At 56.3% G+C, this 18,275-nt stretch overlaps 2 protein-coding genes across 2 annotated transcripts; one reads left to right on the top strand and one right to left on the bottom strand.

The window, feature by feature from the left end:
- Positions 1 to 300: 300 nt before the first annotated feature.
- Positions 301 to 3,993, bottom strand: UROD (uroporphyrinogen decarboxylase). The gene is made up of 10 exons (XM_052800394.1): positions 3,764 to 3,993; positions 2,750 to 2,862; positions 2,587 to 2,666; positions 2,324 to 2,386; positions 2,028 to 2,225; positions 1,612 to 1,773; positions 1,343 to 1,480; positions 1,098 to 1,198; positions 766 to 832; positions 301 to 578 (listed from the first exon to the last, which is right to left on the bottom strand). The coding sequence occupies exons 1-10, from the start codon at positions 3,976 to 3,978 to the stop codon at positions 414 to 416; spliced, it is 1,302 nt and encodes a 433-aa protein (XP_052656354.1). The 5' UTR covers positions 3,979 to 3,993; the 3' UTR covers positions 301 to 413.
- A 43-nt stretch (positions 3,994 to 4,036) lies between these two features.
- On the top strand, positions 4,037 to 18,213 carry LOC128147643 (E3 ubiquitin-protein ligase HECTD3-like). The gene is made up of 21 exons (XM_052800393.1): positions 4,037 to 4,443; positions 4,539 to 4,699; positions 5,155 to 5,247; positions 5,521 to 5,656; positions 6,084 to 6,199; positions 6,483 to 6,596; positions 7,012 to 7,094; positions 7,476 to 7,641; positions 8,105 to 8,186; positions 9,117 to 9,299; positions 9,965 to 10,017; positions 10,347 to 10,411; positions 10,850 to 10,953; positions 11,282 to 11,401; positions 11,749 to 11,838; positions 12,204 to 12,410; positions 12,802 to 12,931; positions 13,386 to 13,460; positions 13,695 to 13,776; positions 13,898 to 13,969; positions 14,238 to 18,213. Exons 1-21 carry the CDS (start codon positions 4,114 to 4,116, stop codon positions 14,320 to 14,322), a joined length of 2,547 nt encoding a protein of 848 aa, XP_052656353.1. The 5' UTR covers positions 4,037 to 4,113; the 3' UTR covers positions 14,323 to 18,213.
- Positions 18,214 to 18,275: the final 62 nt, after the last annotated feature.

Raw genomic sequence — 18,275 nt, 5'->3', positions numbered from 1 at the left:
AGCCCATCTCCCCTAGCAGGCCTGAGCACATCTGTAGTGCCAGGAGATGCTTATTGTGCTCCGGGCTCACATCCTCTCTCGCAAGCTGTTGGCACAACACTGTGCAGCCTGGCAGGGAGAAGCATAACCCCCCCACTTTGCTGGCATCCCCTATTTCTCCATCATTCTGACCTGCAGGATGGGACTCAGAGGGGTCCCCCTGACCTCACGTGCCCCACTGCCAGGCTGCCATCAGTGCCCATCTCCTCCAGGGCCATCCAGTTCCCCCATCATCCCCCCCAGCTATTGCCACACGGCTGCTGTGGAGAAGGTGCTGGTTTAATGCTGCAGCCCAGCCTGGAGCGAGCCCTGTGACACCACGCTACTTGGGGTGACTGTGCCCAAACCAAAGTCCTGTCCCCAAGCCCCCAGGCTCAGCTGTGCTTGTTAATGTGGCGGGAATGAGCATGCACAGCCTCCACGAAGGCACCCACGTGCTCGGGGTTCATGTCAGGGTAGAGGCCGTGGCCCAGGTTGGCGATGTAGCGTTGGGTCCCGAAACCCTCCAGCATCTTCTTCACCAGCTCACCAATCTTCTCCTGTAGGCATGGTGGGAAACCATGTGTCAGCCCCATCCAGCCCAGGGTACTCCACCCCCACCAGTCCCCAGCCAGCCTGGGGCACTGCTAGGACATAAGCCAGCACTGCAAGTGGGGAAACTGAGGCAGATGGCCTTTCACACAGGCTGGAACTAGCCCCCCATTGCTGGCAATGGCCACGGCTCACCTTGGGTGCATAGAGAGCGCAGGGATCCAGGTTCCCTTGCAGGGTAACATCTTTCCCTGTCTGTGCACTGCAGCAGGGAGGAAGCAGGTGAGTTGTTGCATGTGGTGCAGAGGCTGGGGGTAGCCACGTTGCTGCAGCCCCCGCTGCAGGGTACACAGGACCCCTCACTGCAGCTCCTGGTTGCTGTGAGCTCCACATAGCATGGGGGCCCAACTATCCCCACCTCTGGAGCGGAAATCTCCAGGCCTGGGATGGCTCAGGGCAGAGGAAGAGGTCAGTGTACCCAGCCCAGGGTGCTGCCCAGGCACCTGAGCACTCTGCCAGACTCTTACCGAGCTTCCTGGGGCCGGATGGTCCAGTCAAGACCAACCACCTCGTAACCGGCACAGGCCAGGTCGCGCAGCGCGTAGTGCGCATCCTTCGCAAAGATGATCTGGGGAGGGAGGAGATAGGCAGTAACTCTGCTATGGGTCAGGCCTCTCTCCACAGGCTAGAGTGGGGGAGGCAGGTACCAGGGGTTGCACCCCTCTCCAGCAGCCCCCAGATGCCAGGGCCAATCCAGGCAGCCTCGACTCACCATGGGCACCAGGGGCAGCGCCTCCTCCTTCAGCTTGCTCTTGACAGCTTGGGAGATGTCTCGGATGTAAGGCAGGGCGAAGTCCTGAAACTGCTCGGGGCCCAGGTGCCCCGCATGGGACTCAAACAGCTGGAGCGCCTGCCAGGGACACAGGGCTGGAGAGCCGCACCTCAGTCCCTCCTCCTCCTCCCAGAAGCTGGACCCTCTCTGCTCCCTGTCCCCAGTCCCTGCCTTCCTGCCTGGCCCTGTCCCCATGCCCCAGGACACACCTGCGCTCCAGCAGCCACTTGCCCCACCAGGTAGTCAGTGATGACATCGGCCAGCAGCCGCAACAGTCTGTGGCTTGCCTCGGGGTGACGGTAGAGCCAGCTCTTGGCCTTGGCCATTGTAGTGGAGCCGCCACCTTCAATCATGTAGGACATGAGCGTCCACTGTGGGAAGGAGAGGAGGGGAGTGAGGAGGGTGATGGAGACAGAAGACAATGCTAGGGGCCGGTCACAGTGCTGAAGGTAGGACCTGTGAGCACCCCAGAGTGTGGCGCACAGCTGCTCCTGCATTTAACGTCCCCCACCTATGCACTGCTATAGCACCCACAGCTCTGGGGCTGTCATGGCCAGTGTCACCCCAGAAGAGAGAGCAGAGAAGCCCAGCTGGGAGGCCCACATGGAGGAGCCACATCACTTACAGGCGCCCCGGAAAAGCCGATGAGGGGCACCCTGCCCTCCAGGCTATGTCGTGTCAGCGTGATGGCCTGGAAGACGTAACCCAGCTCTGCAGTCACATCCACCTTCTGTCGCAGTTTCAGCAGATCCTCCACCTCCTTCAGGGGCTCTGTGAAAGTGGGTCCTTTACCCGGGACCATGACAACCTCCATGCCCAGTGCCTGGGGATGGGGGGAGAATGGAAGACGCAGCAATGGGGTGGCCCTGAACCCAGCCCTGTTCCCAGCTGCTGCTCCCTACCACCAGCCATAGATCTCACCTGGGGCACCACCAAGATGTCGGAGAAGATGATGGCAGCATCCAGGGGAAATCGTCTGAGCGGCTGCGAAGGGGAAGAGGCAGCGTCAGTGAGGGGCTTGGGACTCCCTCCCCATGGAGGACCTGGACAAGCACATGGGGCAGTGGGGTCCCCAAGGGCTCCACAATTTACTGGGGCCACCCCGAGTGGCCAGACCCAAGGTTTCTCGCCATCCCCATCTGGGCAGGGAGAGGCAGGACACAGACCTGCTGGGGGATGCTCACCTGCAGTGTCAGCTCACAGCAGAGTTTGGGGCTCCGGCAAGTGGCAAAGAAATCCTGCGCCGCCCGGGTCTCCCGGAACTCTGCAAGGGACCGGCATGCACGTTACAGGGTGCGCACTGGCCCCCCCTTGCCGTGTTCCCCCCGCACACCTCTGCCTGCTCACCGGGCAGGTAGCGCCCTGCCTGCCGCATGCACCACACCGGGGTGTGCTCCGTCTCCTCCCCGCGCGCCGCTCGCAGAAACGTGTCGTTCTTCAGCTTGGGGAAGCCCTTGGGGCTGTGGATGAAAGAGCAGATACGGTTTGTCACCCAGGAGGGCTCCAGGTGCCCTGCTGGATCCCTGCAGCTGGGGGCAGGGGGTGCCAGGGCCAGCGGCTTGTCCCCACTCCCCAGCCAGTGACCGCAGGAAGGGGCTTGCGCCCAGCTGTGACAAACGTGACGAATGCTCCCCATCATGGTCCAGGGCCTCTTCCTGCTCAGCGTCGTGGGGCCCTCCCTGGGGAGAGGCGATGCCCGGCCCAGGGCCCCAGGAGATTAAGTTATCGGGGCCAGCAGTTACTCCCGCCTGGAGAGACTTGGGGCCAGCGGGGTGTGGGGGCAGGCAGTCCTGCCACCGGTGTCCCCGGCCCCTATCTGTGCCGTGCAGCCCCCAGAGGCCCAGGCGCCCGCCGAGGTGGCAACCACATGTCCCAGCGTCCCCCCTGCAGTGTCACCGCCAAGGGGCTGCTGGAGCCTGGCCTGCCCCAGGGACGGGGACCCCGGGCAACCGTGGGGAACGGCCAGCACCATCCTGCTGTGATGGGCGGGGGTCACGGGGACAAAGTCCCCGAAACCTCCAGTGTGGGACCAGTGACTTCACTGCCACACCAGTGGCCCTGCTGATCCACCCCAGTGCAGGGGCCGTATTCCCAGTGCCTCACCAGTGCGGGGTCAGCCCCCCCCCAGCGCCTCACCAGTGACTCCAGTGCAGGACCCTGGTACCAGCACCATATCCCCAGGGCCACACCAATGCCTCACCAGTGATGTCCCCAGGGCTATACCAGTGACCCCAGTACAGGACCCCAGCGCCAGAGTACTGTCTCCAGGGCCGCACCAGTGACCCCAGTACGGGACCCCAGTGCCAGATCGCCGTTCCCAGGGCCACACCAGTGTCCCCCGTGCAGGCCCCGGTTACTCACAGGAGCCGCTCGCCGCCCTCCATCCTGCTGCGCCGCTCCCCGGCCCCTCCGTTGCCTCCCGACGCGGCCCGCTCCGCTCCGCCCCGCCCCGCCCCGTCCCGTCCCGCCCCCGTCCCGCCCCGCCGGCGCCGCCATCTTGCCGTAGTCCCGCCTCTCCGTACGCCGCCATCTTGCCCCGCTCCTCGCTCCCCCGTACTCGGTACGGGCGCCGCCATCTTGCCCTGCGTCCGCCCCACCGGGCGCCGCCATCTTGCCTTGTCGGCGGGCGGGGTTTGCCGTAAACCCGCGAGTAGCGACCCCGCCGGTGCGGGGCTCGGTCGCTGCCCGCCGTGCACGGTACCCGGTGCGCGATGCGTGCGGGCGGGGAGGCGCCGCACCAGGTGCTGGGCCGGCTGCGGTTCCTGCTGCAGTGCAGCGAGTGCTTCCGCCGCGCCCGGGCGCTGCCCGCCGCGCTCTGCTACGTGCCGCGGGAGGTGCAGTACAAGATCTGCAAGGACCCCGCCGCCGCCGCCGCCGCCGCCGCCGCCCGCAGCCTGCTCAGCGTGTGGGACAGCCCGGGGCCGGCGCGGGGCGGCAAGCGGGCGGCGCGGGCCACCATCGAGGTGCGGAAGGGCGGCTGCCTCCGCGCCACCGGCGAGGAGTACTGCAACGGCGCCGGGCTCTGGGTCAAGCTCAGCAAGGTAACGGCGGGGGGGTGGCTGGGAGGCCGCCGCGGCCTGCGCTGCCGGTGGCGGGGCCTGTCCGTCCCCTGACGGGAGCCGCCTGTCCCCCGCAGGAGCAGCTGGAGGAGTACCGGAGCGGCTGCGAGCTGGAGGAGGGCTGGGTGCTGGTGTGCAAGCACGCCGACGGCGGGGACCGGCTGGTGCCGGTGGAGTCCACGGAGCGGATCCAGCGGCAGCAGCAGCTGTTCGGGGTGGACTACAAACCCGTCATCAGGTGCGGGGCCACCGCTCTCTCCCTCTAGGTCGCCGTCCCTGGCTTCCCCGGCTGCCCCTTGTACGGCACAGAGCAGGGAGGTTCTCACCCCCCATTCCCCCAGGCCCAGCTGCGGGGGGTTTCGGTGTGCTGCCCCTCAGCCGTTCCTGCCCTGGACTGAGGAGCCCCGGCCCGCTTGGCCGCTTCTTCCACGGAAGTGAGGCAATAGGGATGCCTGATGTGGCGTTAAATGGGTTCAGCTCGGTCGCTGTCCTTGTCACCTGCCCTGCGGGGTGTGGGCTGGAAGAAGTAGAGATGGTTGGAAAGGAAAGGACGGCAGATGAGGTTGGAGGTGATGGAAACTGGAGTGCGGTGGGGCTTTAAACCCAAGTCTTCCCCTTCCAGCTACTCCTCGACCACCAGCTGCTTCTTTCCCCTGCGTTTTTCTCACTTCCCCCTTCTCTGGGTTGTTTCAGATGGGAGCAGGTGGTGGATCTGACGTACTCCCTGCGCCTCGGAGCAAAGCCCAAGCCCATGGAGCAGGATGAGGCCGCAGTAGAGAAGCTTCGGTATGAGCTGTTTCCCAGCTTCTGCTGTGGTTGGGTGCAAGCCACTGTCTCTCCCTGGGTGCTCAGACAGCCGTCCCCTGCAAACGGAGGGGAGAGGGGGTTAGACAGGCAGCGGGGAACAGCTCTGCTCGGCACAGTCTTGTCCTAGATAAGCCTGCACAGAGCAGAAAATGGGGCAAGACCAAGGCAAGCAGGCCATGTACCTGTCCTCCCTTACCCATTTGCCTGGCTGTCCCTTGCTCTCCAGACCCATTAATCCCTTTTCCCTCATAGGTTTGTGCCCCCAACATGGACTTATGAATGTGACGAAGACCTGGTGCATTTCCTCTATGATCACATTGGGAAGGAGGATGAGAACTTGGGCAGCGTCAAGCAGTATGTGGACAGCATCGATGTGTCATCCTACACGGTGGGTTAAAGGGACAAGATTGCATCAGCCTGACTGCCATGGGGCTGGGGAGTGTGGATCGTGCTTGGTGTGGTGCTCTGGGCTGCATTTGAGGATGTGGGAAGGAAGCATGGGGAGCGTCATGCAGCGTATTGTGTAATGTGGCCCCTGGAGGGGCTGTGGTTTGAGAAGCAAATGCTAATATTAGCTGCTAAGCTGACTTTAGGGAGGCATTGATATTCTGTGCTGTGTGTGACCCCAGAGCACCTTGGAGGGTCAGCCCCAGTGTCCTGTGCGCTCTGTACTCCCTGTGTCTACCCACAGCCCAGCAAAGGGAACAGCCCAGTTTGACGCCCTCTGGCTCTAAGATCCGTGACGACAGTAACCATTAAGGGGAAGTTAATCCTACTCCCATCTGATCTTCCTTTCATTCACTGCCCTCTTCCAGGAGGACTTCAATGTGTCATGCTTGACCGACAGCCATGCCGACACATACTGGGAGAGTGACGGGTCCCAGGGCCAGCACTGGGTGCGGCTCAACATGAAGAAAGGCACCATTGTCAAGTGAGGCACCTCTCCCCTGCGCGCTGGCTCGTGGCTGGGGCGAGCCCTGCAGCCCCCGCTCTCTGCATGAGTACGTCATGGCCCAAATTTGCCCTGCGCTCCCTGCCCCTCTTCCCTTGCTCTGGCTCTGGGCTTGAAGGGGTCTTAGCAATGTCACAGGTACCTGGGGATCCCAGCACTAGCTGCGTGTGCTTGATAACAAGTGTGACCCAGCAACGAGGGGGAGCGGCAATGGGTGTTCAGGTGCAGTTACCTTCTCCTCATTTCTTGCTTCCCTTTGCAGGAAGCTCCTGCTGACAGTGGATACCACCGATGAGAACTTCATGCCCAAGCGGGTCGCCGTGTATGGGGGCGAGGGGGACAATCTGAAGAAACTGAACGACGTTGGCATTGATGAGTGAGTGGATGGAGGTGGAGAGCGTAGCATGGCCCTTGCAGGGGCTGGAGGTGCTGGACACCCTGAACCTAAGCAGTCATGCCAGTACCAGCCTAGCTTAAGAGGCCCAGGGCCTTGGGACAGGCATTTTCCATCTCTGAGCTGTGGGTTCATTCTGCCTACAATAGCAGACGGTACAATCATCAGGGCTCTTCTGATCCAATTGTGGGACCCACTGGGATCAGCAGGTTCCAGCAGGCACCAGCAGGTTCAGGCATTCAGCACAGGCCATGTTGTAGGCAACTGGGTCTGGGTTCCTGCTGCAGGCTCCCATTTCAAAAGATGCAAACCCTCTTCCCTTACAAGCAGCTGAGTGGATTTGGGCAGGATGGGCGAGGGAACAGCTCTGCAGCCCTTGTCTGTGCTGTGTTTGCAGGAGCTACATTGGGGATGTGTGCGTCCTTGAGGACATGACAACACACCTGCCTGTCATCGAGATACGGATCGTGGAGTGCAGAGGTAGGGGCGGGTGTTATGGCCACATCCATAATGCACCTGTTAGATACTGTACATTAAGAGTTCGTTCCTATGGCTTGTACTTCTTGGCCCTGTGGGCTGTTTCAGACAAGATGCAGAAGAACCGTGGGAAACTCCAGGGGGGCCTTGAGGTTTGCAAGCTCTCAGCTTTTATTCTATCTTTCTCTGCCTTCAATTTTTTTTTTTTTTTTTCTTCTGTACATGCCCCACTGCTTCTTCACAGAGGTATTTCAGGATCTCAGTGCCCAGCCTCAGAGCTGGTGGAGGTGGTCACATTCCTGGTGCTTTTACTGATAGAATTCCCATGCTGGAAGGCTTGCTTTCTCATGGTCTTAGCGTATCATCCATGGTCTTTCTTGGCAGATGATGGGATTGATGTTCGCCTCCGAGGCATCAAAATCAAATCCTCCAGACAGAGGGACTTGGGCCTCAGTGCTGACATGTTCCAGCTGCCCAATTTAGTGCGCTACCCTCGCCTAGAAGGGACAGACCCTGACCTGCTGTACCGACGGGCCGTGCTTATTCAAAGGTACTGCATGGAGAGGGGCAGACAAGTGGGGTGGCATTGCCTGCAGGGGTTGGTGCCATCTCCAGCACGAGTATGGCTGGAAGCTGTAAAGCTTTGTGACTCCCCTTGGGACAGGCATCCTGGACCCTGGAGAAAACAGCAGGGTCATTTGGGGAACAAAGTGGGCTCCCTGGGTAACTCCTCTACACTTCCAGAGGAATTTTGCAGCTCAGGTTCACAGTGTCTTGTGTGTCACAAGTGCAGCATATCTGTGCGGTGTGGGGGGCAGGTGCATGCAGAGTCTCTGCAGTGCCTAGGGAGTGGGAATTTAGTACCAAAGGCTCTGTGATATAAAATATCATGCTGGGCTGGGTTTGGATCAGTTTTAACTTTTCTGTTTGTGTCTGGGGGTGCCTGGTTTGGAATAGGCTTGTGCAGATCCTTGTCCCTCCTGTGTCACAATACCTTCTTCTTTGGGATTTAGGTTCATCAAGCTCCTGGACAGTGTGCTGCATCACTTGGTGCCAGCCTGGGACCACACTGTTGGCACGTTCAGCAAACTCAAGGTGAGCGATTCCCCCTCTTGTAGGGCCTCAGTCTGGCAGGGTGATTGCGCTTGGGCTGTGGCAAGGGAGGCAGTCACTGCTTGTTGCCGTTAAAGCAGCTCAAGGGAAATACCTGGCTGAGCTCAGTTCATTAAAGCTGTGAAAGGTGATACTGTTTAGAGGCTAGTTTCCTGCTAAAACACTGATGTGGAAACATGTAGCTATGGGTTAACAAGTACATACCAGAGCACTTCATCCTCAAAAGGACTTGGACCATAGCAGCACTGGGCATGTGAGCTGGACACACATCCCCTCCAAGATCTCAGCCCAGGACACTCTGTTCCTGCACTTGCTGCCAGCGGCTTTGAGCTGGCTGTGTCCAAACAGCAAGGCTTTTACCAGTAACTTCTCTCTGGCTTTAATAAGCTTTTGATTTCCATCTTTCTCATAAGACTGAGTTCGTCCCTCCAGTTGTCTATTTTCCTTACATCCTCTCTCAGAATACGTGTGCTGGAGATTGCTGGGGTAGCCCCATTCTGTGTGTTTGCAGGCCTGATGTCAGAAAGCACTGTGATTCCTGTGCCAGCTCAACATAGGACCCAAAGCATTTGAGGATTCTTGTTTGTTTAGAGGAGCTTGCTTTGATTACAAATAGGAGGGATAGTAAGACCAATGTTCTGGTGAGAGTGAGGGCGAGTCCAAGCAACACTAGAGTACGAGCATCAGATGATGACTGGTGGAGAGAGGACGGGGCTTGGTATCTCCCTTAAGCCAGAAAGCAAAATCTTTCAGAGGCAGAGCTGGAGCAAATATTGTCAAGGAGAATGTGTGTGTGGAAGACAGTGGCCCTGGGAAGGGGAGAGACCTGGCAGTGCAGTGGCTTCAGGAGGAAGTAGGTGACGTGTTTTGGACACTGGGCACTTCTGACATTGTGGACATACCTGTTGGCAGCATATCAAGCAGTTCTTGCTGCTGTCCAAGAGGCGCACAGCTCTCATTACCCAGTGTCTGAAGGACTCTGAGACCAGCAAGCCCAATTTCATGCCGCGGCTCTATATTAACCGACGCCTGGCTATGGAGCACCGAGACAACCCTGCCCTGGACCCGAGCTGCAAGAACGCTGTCTTCACCCAGGTACTGTCCCTCCTGGAAGGGTCCTTGCTGCTCTGAGGAGAGTGGGGCATCCCAAAACCAAAATGAGCCACACGGAGGTGGGTGGAAGGGTCAACTTGGAGCTGGAGGTACCTGGAGTCCTCAAGGCCTCCTCACATGACTTATAGGCTCTACAATTACATGTGCTGATGATCCCATTTCCAGGAATAACATCTAGGAGGGATTTGGGATCTCTGAGTTGAAGTCTTATCTCTATCCTGGATGCTCTCTGTGGCACGTTGCTAATGCAGAGCATAACAATCTCATTGCACTAAAAGGGCAGCAAAGAATTCTTGTGTGACAACAATAATGCAGCTGCATACAGTCCTGTATTGTGGTTTTACAGCAATGCTGATCTTCCTATCATCATTCTCCTCCCACCTCCAAAAGATCTGTTGCTCTATGTGTGCACAAACAGCCCAGACTGCTGTGAGGTTTAATATGTGTTCGATGTACCTCCAAGGCCAGGAAGCTCCATACAGTGGTTAGCACTGTAATTTATGTTCCCTTTCCAAAAATGAAGGGCTCCTAGACCATTTACAGATCATCTTTGGGGCAAACCAGATTTCTCCCAATTTCCTGCCTTCACCTGGCATTGGTTCCCCTGAAGAGGGGATACCAGCTGTGATCCTCTCTGCTTGTTGCAGGTGTATGAAGGCCTGAAACCCTCAGACAAGTTTGAAAAGCCTCTAGATTATAGGTAAGCAGTGTCTGGGGAAGGAAGGGGATCATGCAATGCTGGGAGCTATGTCCTCTGTCACAGCAGGGTGTTTGGGAAGCCTGTGCGTGTCCTGTGCTCTGGAGAGGGTTTGCTAGGGCAGGAGCCAGCTCAGCCATGGGATCAGGGCCTGTTCCCCAAGGTGTCACCTCCCTACTGAGGATGCAGCTGTCTCTGGAGATTGAGATCTTGTCCTGTCCTGAGCCCAGGCTGGTCCACCCTAGTCAGCTGGTGTCCCTGCTGTGCCTGCTGCCTCCCCAGCATCTCCTTGGCTTTGAGCAGCACCTCAGGCGATGCCTGGTTCTCCGCAGGTGGCCGTTGCGTTATGACCAGTGGTGGGAGTGCAAATTCATCGCAGAGGGCATCATTGACCAAGGTAGGGGCTATGTGAGGCAAGGGCAACTCTGGAGCAGAGTCGGGGGTTGATGGGGTGACTTTGTTGCTGTAGGGGCTGTTGTTTGCTCCCAGTGTTACTGCCCGTGGAGGAGAGAAGGAAGGTAAGTTGCCTTGTCCTGCTGCTCCTGTCCATGTCCCAGATAAGGAGTGCTGCTTGCTGGGAGGGGGACCAGACCTCCATTAGTCACTAAGAGCAGCTTTGACAGTGCCAATGCTCCCTCTGGCTGTTCTCCACAGGCCAGGCAGGGATGTTATTTCTCCTGTCTCATTTCCTCTGGTGCTGTAAGGCTCTGACAGGAGCTTTCTGCTCAACCCTGGGCCAGGTTGGACCAGAGTTCCTCATCTTTGCTCCATAACTCTGAGGGCCAGCACATGGGGAGTTCACATCACTAAAAATGCCCTTCCTTTGGGGTTGCAGGTGGTGGTTTTCGGGACAGCCTGGCGGACATGTCGGAGGAGCTGTGTCCCAGCTCAGCAGACACCCCCGTGCCTCTGCCCTTCTTTGTGCGCACGTCCAACCAGGTGGGTTGGGGTATTTGAGGCAGATCTTTCTGTGCCTGGCAAGGAAGTGCTTTCTCTGTCCCCCTGCATGCCGGCGACATACCTACTTTCACTGGTCCAAAGCTTTTCCTTGTGAAGGGTTGGGTAGATTGCTTTGTGGCATCTCATTTTAGGATATGCTGGCAAGTGCCTGGATACTTGTGTCTCACTAGGAATATTGCCAAGGAGGATGGGGGGTTTAGCCCACTTCTGTTGTGAGAAGTGTCCAGAGGCACAGCAGGAACTGAGTTTGTGGTGCTTCATGCTGTGCTGAGATTATGACTTGGAGTTTTGCCTCTCGCTGCTATAGGGTAATGGCACTGGAGAAGCCCGGGACATGTATGTCCCCAACCCCTCCTGTAAAGACTTCCCAAAGTACGAGTGGATTGGGCAGATCATGGGAGCAGCTCTGAGGGGCAAGGAGTTTCTGGTAAGCTTTCAACTGTGTCCCTGTATGGAGGTTTGCCACAAAGGGAGTCGTTAGCCGCCTTCTGCAGCCTGACAGGAGCGTGGGAGGGCTCTGTGATCACACACTGGGACAAAAGGTGTTTGGCAGGATTTGGGGCCAAGGTGTTAGGAGAGCTCACAGCCTGAGTTTTGGGAGATGCTGCTGGGAGCTTGGGAGAGGGTGTCTGGTCTCTGCTCAGCTATTATGAGCTCTGCATGTGGACAGGGGGAGTGGGGAAACTCCTTTGTGTCTGCACTGTTGAGCCCTATCTCCATCTTTGGGGATGTCTCCTTTCACACAGACTCAGCAAAATCCCTGTTCTCCTTCAGGTCCTGGCTCTTCCTGGCTTTGTATGGAAACAATTAACAGGGGAGGAGGTCAGCTGGAGCAAAGACTTCCCTGCCGTGGACTCCGTGCTGGTGAGAGGGACTGGGAGGCTGTGCCTATCCTATTCCTTGTGCCACTCAGCAAGGTGGTGATTTGTGTCGCTGTCCTCATGCTGTGCTTGCTTCTTCCTGTGATGTGTCAAAAAAACATGCATAAAAAGGGCACCCATAGCATTTAATGCATCCTATAGCTGATACAGAGATGTAGCCATGCTGACTACTGCTTCAAGCATGCAGTGCCCCAGGGTCTGCTAAACAGGTCTAGGGCAGCATATCCCATGCTGTGCTGCTGTCGCAGTCACTCCAGCCCTTGTCTGGGAAGGGAGGAGATGGGGACTCGGGGACATCACTGCCCACTGGGCATCTATCTAACAAGCACTGATCTGGGGCCTGGGCAGGTGAAGCTCCTGGAGGTGATGGAAGTCATGGACAAAGACACCTTTGAGTTCAAATTTGGGAATGAGCTGACCTACACGACAGTCCTGAGTGACCAGCGCATGGTGGAGCTGATCCCCAATGGCAGCAGCACTGTGGTGCGCTACGAGGACCGCAAGGAGTTCATCCGCCTGGTGCAGAAGGCTCGACTGGAGGAGAGCAAGGAGCAGGTAACACTGTCCCATAGCATCAGTGGTCATTGAATTCCCAGAGACGTATCCCCCAGTCTGTTTCTGGTAAAATGCATTGTGGTTAGTGTCCCTGTGCTCATTAGTGCAACAGCAGGCAGTCCTTTTTGGTGAGATCCTGGAGTCCATGGAGTTGTTGAGAAGCAAAGTGCCTTGTAGCAGCATGGGAGGCACGGGGTTTTATTACCAGCTCTGACACGGGCTTCCTGAATGAACTGGGATGCATCTCTGTGCAATCCTGTTCCTTTCTTCAGGTTCCTTGGAGCATTTGCTGATCAGTCACATGGCTTGCATCAAGTCAACTCCCTAGGCTCAACCACAAGCCAGAGAAATGGGCAAGACATGCTGCTTACCTGCCCTGTCTCCTTTTCAGATCACGGCCATGCAGGCTGGGCTCCTGAAGGTGGTGCCTCAAGCTGTTCTTGACCTCCTCACCTGGCAGGAGCTGGAAAAAAAAGTCTGTGGAGACCCCGAAGTCACAGTTGATGCCCTGAAGAAGCTCAGTAAGTAAAGGGCTCTGCTGAAAACTCTTTCCCTGAAAACAAGACTGTCTTCTCTCCATGCTGGGACAAGGAGAGGTATGGGAGGCCAGTATTAGCCTTTACTACAGTGAGAATGTGGGCCCGTATACTTCTTGTCTTTAGCTGGGTGCCGATGGGGGCAGGGGTGTCCCTTGTCTCCGTGCTGGGCCTCAGAGTAAAGGCTGGGACATCCCTAGGCTGCCAGTATCTGAGCCTCTGTGGAGCTGAGATGTGGATCTGGATGTGCTTTCTGGGAGGGGCCTGACTGCATGTGTCCCTTGAACCTTGGGTCTACATGTTCGCACCCTGCAGGCACCTAGAGGTTTCTTCCTGCACTGGCAGAGGACCCCTGGCTGACCAGAGGAGGCCCTGCTCTAATTTATCTAGGAGGAGCTTGGATCTTTAATAAAATCCTTTTCTGTATCCTTTCTGCCAGCCCGGTTTGAGGACTTTGAGCCATTGGACACCCGTGTTCAGTACTTCTGGGAAGCACTCAACAACTTCACCAATGGTGAGCGATTTGCTCTGTCCCTGCATATCTTGTACCATGACAGCCCCTGCATGCTGGCTGGGAACTGGGAGAGTGAAACCACCCTCAGTGCTGCCTGGGGAACAGATGGGAACCAAGGAGACCAAGCAGCTGGGCTGAAGGAACTGCTTGTTAGTGCTGGGGATACGTGGAAGTGGCTGTACTCCATCTCGCTTCCCTCTAGGGTCTGCTGATGTCTTTGCTTTTGCTTCACAGAGGATCGCAGCCGCTTCCTCAGATTTGTCACTGGCAGAAGCCGCCTTCCAGCACGGATCTACATCTATCCAGACAAGATGGGGTGAGTCTATTCTTCTGTAGGCTGCAAGGCTGACAGATCTCACACCAAAGGGGTGTGTGGTCTCGTCTCCCCTGCCTCGCTGACCTGCTGGTTCTGACCAGTTTGTCACCTTCTCCCCAAGCTCTGAGACAACAGATGCTTTGCCGGAGTCGTCCACCTGCTCCAGCACCCTCTTCTTGCCCAACTATGCCACGTAAGTTTTGGTGCTTCCCCACATCTGGGGGACTGTGTCTGGGCTCTCTTCTTAACCTTGGTGCTGACCCATAGGGCCCCATCGCTTTGCCACACTTATGTCCCCCTGCCTGTACCATGTGGCTGCTGTGATTCTCTTTGTGAGCGCCTGGTGAACCATAGCTCCCATCTCAGAAAGTGTCTTGTCCTCTCAGCTGGCAAATGCAGCAATGGCAACTCCTCCTTTTGTTTTGTTTTGTTTTTTTCCCCCCACCTCCTGCCATCCCTAGAGCCAAGGTATGTGAAGAGAAGTTGCGCTATGCTGCCTATAACTGCGTGGCCATTGACACAGATATGAGTCCGTGGGAAGAGTGATGTTGCAGCCTGACCGAGCAGCATGGACAATCGTTCGACAAAACTGTGCAGTGGGAAGAGCTCCCTTGTCCCCCCAGGATGTGTATATATAATAAACATATAGGTGTGATGCCTGGCTCCCAGCAGTGGTAACCAGCACCTCTTTGGACACGGAGGTCTAGGTCTTCAGCAGGGTGGGAGCTAGCTTGGAGTGTAAATGTGATTGCGATAATGAAACCCTGGCTCAGCCCTCATACATCAGAAAGGTCCGGTAGGCTTTTGTAATGAGTTTCTTCTCCACACCTCCCTGTTGCAGCTCCACAACTCTCGCTCCTCCCAGGCTATGCTCTGCTCCAAACAGAAGTGGGGTAGGGCCGCAAAGCTGCACAGCAGGTTACAGCACAGGACAGAGACCTGTGAGCTGCTGCTGAGACTACGGGGATGCTCAGAGATGCATCCTAGCCTGAGTGTCCTGACCCCATTCCCTTGCCTTGTTCCTGCTCTCATCTGAGGTCAGTGGAAATGAGATCATTCATCTAGGTTTAAGAAGAAATGGGGCAGGCTGGTGGCAGGTGCTGTAGGGGTGCCTCTGGCCACCAGGTGTCACGACAGACCTGCACAGAAGGACCGCAGGTGCTGTCAGGAAAGGGCTCCCATGCTTTTACATCGCACAAAATCCCAGTTCCTGTGACCACCCGTGGTTCCCTGCACGCCTTGCACAGCAGCGACCGCTGGGGGAGCTGCTCCCCTACAGGAGGTGGGAACTGTCTGCTTCCCTCCTGCTCTGTAACCTTCAGTTCTGCATCCGGCATGCTGGTGGCCTAGCAGCTGTTCTCCCAGGCTCTTTGAGCCGTGGTTTTCCCCTAAAAGCCAGTATTACAACTAATCTGTTCTAGTTCTCATGGAGATGTGCAGGCAGGGCCAAGCTCTTCTCCCAGGCAGCAGGGGTTAGAGCAGTAGCAGGCACGATAGCACTGGACTCTGCTCCCTTCTGCTCTGGGGAGGTAGGTGGACACTTCAGGTGGACAGGGAAAGCCTTTGCCCCAGGGGAGTGGAGAGACTGTGGGTACAAAGGGTTGGAGCTCCTTGAGCAGATAGACACGCAATGCGTGAGCGAGGAGCAGGCAATGAAAGCTTTACAACTTCAAGACCATTGGAAATGTTCCTTGATCTTCTTAGCCCCAGGCAAGGCTAGTCATTGCCTAGCACTGTGAGCTACCAGATGTCGGTCCACTTTTATACCCCCAGCTCCATCCTCAGCCGTGTGGTCTGTTGGACTGCCAGTACTAAGAGCCACTGAGTCACTGGGGCTTCACTGGGGTGGGGCTAGTGCTGTGAGTTAAGATTTATCCTGTCTTAATGCTTCATGCCTTTTTCTCCTCTGTTGAAGGAGTATTTCATCCAGAAATCACTTCCAGTTGTAAACAAAGTCCTTCTCTTCACAAGTTTCCTTTGAAACTGCTGTATTCCCAGGCCTGCTGAGGGGGGGTTGTACTAAAAGGGATGTAGGACCAGGAGAGGGCATGTGCTGCCATATCCCACATTGTGGTGAGCAGAAGGATTATGGGGTGAGCGGGAAAGCCATTTCTGGCAGCCCTTGCCTGCAGCAGAGCCTTCCATGCTCAGCTGGGTGGGTGTGAAGTCCCGTCAGCTGTAGGAGGTTTTTTGTGAATCCTAGAGTTCTCTCAGAATTGAGCTCTGTGGTTTTGTGGCCAATTTCAACAACCAGCATGGGCAGGAGCAGAGCTGGTGTGATACCTTTCTGTGCTGGTGGCTGAGTCACTTCCTAGGGTGTCTGTTTTAAATGGGCCTGAGTGAGCTGGTAAAAGGACTTTGGTCTGCTGGCTTGGCCTCAGTCAGGAGTGTTGGTGAAGGAGTCTTCCGCATTGAGCTGGGATTTGAAATGAGCCATCCTAGATCCTTTCTGGCCACTGACATTTGGGTGGAATCAATCCTGGTTTTTCCAACCTTGCCCACTTGTCTCTAAGGGAGATCAGCAGGAGCTCACATTATTTACTGAGCAGAACTAGAATTAGCAAGAAAAATTGACCCCCCTCTGGTGCATTATTGCTAGGCAGGGGACAGTTGGTTGATGAGTGGCTCAGGGCAGGATGGATAAAATGGCCCTAGTCTTTGGTAGAGGGTGAGCTGATGTCATCTGTGGGAATGGGCAGGCTAAGAGCCAGCTGGGGCTGTTTGGGGTGACCAGCTGCGGGGGAATGGGCACTTCTGGCTGAGACAACTCCAACAGGTGACCACTGGCTCCCCTGGCCTTGGTGGAAGCAACTGCAGCTGACAGAGGGTAACTGAGGTAATAATGGAGGTCCCTAGAGCAGCTCAGGTTTCTCACTGAGGGATGAGATGCTTGGACAGCTCTATTCCCTCTCATCATCCATATACACGGTCCAGCCTTCCGTGATGAGGGGAGAGCTGCCGTGCAGGGCAATGCTGAGACCAGAGCCTGGCTGAAGCAGTGGGATCCTTCCCTAGAAGCATCATGGCATCTCCATCTTTGGAGATGCTCAAGACTTGTCTTACAGCCCTGGGCAATCTGATCTAACTTCCAGTCTTGCCCTGCTGGCTTCAGGTCTAGGTCCTCTCTAACCTGAAGCATCTGATGACTGTGGAGTTACCGACTCTAGCTTTTCCCACATTTATCTACTCTTCCAGCAAGGTCTTTTAGCCCCTGACCTCTCACACCCTTGGGTATATTTCCTGCCACTGAGAAAAGAGTGCTGCCCAAGGGCTTGCTGGAGCTCTGGTGCAAGTACTGGAGCTCTGGGGAAAGGATCTAGCTGGTGACGGGGATTTCTATTTTAAAAATACTTGTAGTAACAGGACCCTGGCCCTAGCAGGAAGGCTGCAGTTGGGAGCTCATCCAGGATGGTCTGGGTTTAACCCCCACAAGCATATTGAGAAAAGCATTGGCTTACCATATATACCATTGTTTTACTGTCCATTTTGTGGTATGGCCGTATACATGTTGGAGAATGGCAGCAGCCGCTGCTTTAGTGTTACACTGTGGTGTAGAGACCTGTGAAAGCCCTTCCAGTTGCAGGAAGAGCCCAATGCTGCAGTGAGGTCTCAGCTGAGATCATTTAGTGCAGAGGGTCTGGACAAACGTGGCTGCTGAGCAAGGACACCAAGATAACCCACAGATCATGCTGTTGAGTTTGCTGTGCAAAGGTGAGCTGGGAAGGGGGAGCTGGTAACCTGCCTGGATCTCCTCTGCGCGGTCCTCTGTCTTGTCTGTGGTGTTTTAAAGCCAATTGCAAACTGAATTTCTGCTGTGACAGCCCAGCGAATTGTGGAAAAGGTCAGCCTGGCTCAGCTCTGACCAATCTCAGGGGCCTAAAGTAGGTGTTATTTCAGTGCTGGGTCACATTCCTTCTCCTCTGATCTCTCAAGCTGCGGGTAGGAGCCATCTCCTACCATGTTTCACAACACATAAGTCAAGTGCCCCTGCCCCAGACTCCCGCTGTGCATGGCCGGGTCGAGGGAGCCCTCCTGGGCACCAGGAACCAGAGGCTGCATGTCCCTACCCCATTACCCAGTCTCAAGTCGGTTGAGATTGATTTTCAAGCCAGGGCCATCCTGGGGAAGGTGCTGGTGCCCCTGTGCTGCTGAGGAGGCTTCTGTGTGTGCCAGAGCTGCAGCTTTACAGGGTGTGGGCAGGGACAAGCTGGGGGAGGGACTGATGCCACGATGGCTTTGTATAACTACTTGCTCTCTCCTGACTTCAGCTTGCTGAATTGTCATAGAATAGCTTCAGGTGATTAATAACGCACATGTAGTCTAGCTGTTCTTGTTATTCCACTAATATACTGGAGTATGACAAGCTATAAATAGTTTGACAGGATCTGTCTGTCCCTACCTCATGTAGGACCTAAAATAAAGTGAATGAACTAACTACTCCTGGCCTTCCTGATGATTTGTCTGGTCTGGTTGGGGGTCCTGCATCCTTCTATTGGGTT

The sequence above is a fragment of the Harpia harpyja genome, chromosome 11 (assembly GCF_026419915.1).
Source record: "Harpia harpyja isolate bHarHar1 chromosome 11, bHarHar1 primary haplotype, whole genome shotgun sequence".
NCBI lineage: Eukaryota > Metazoa > Chordata > Aves > Accipitriformes > Accipitridae > Harpia > Harpia harpyja.
Note: the sequence above shows the minus strand (reverse complement) of the source record. Positions and strands in the feature narration are given on the sequence as shown.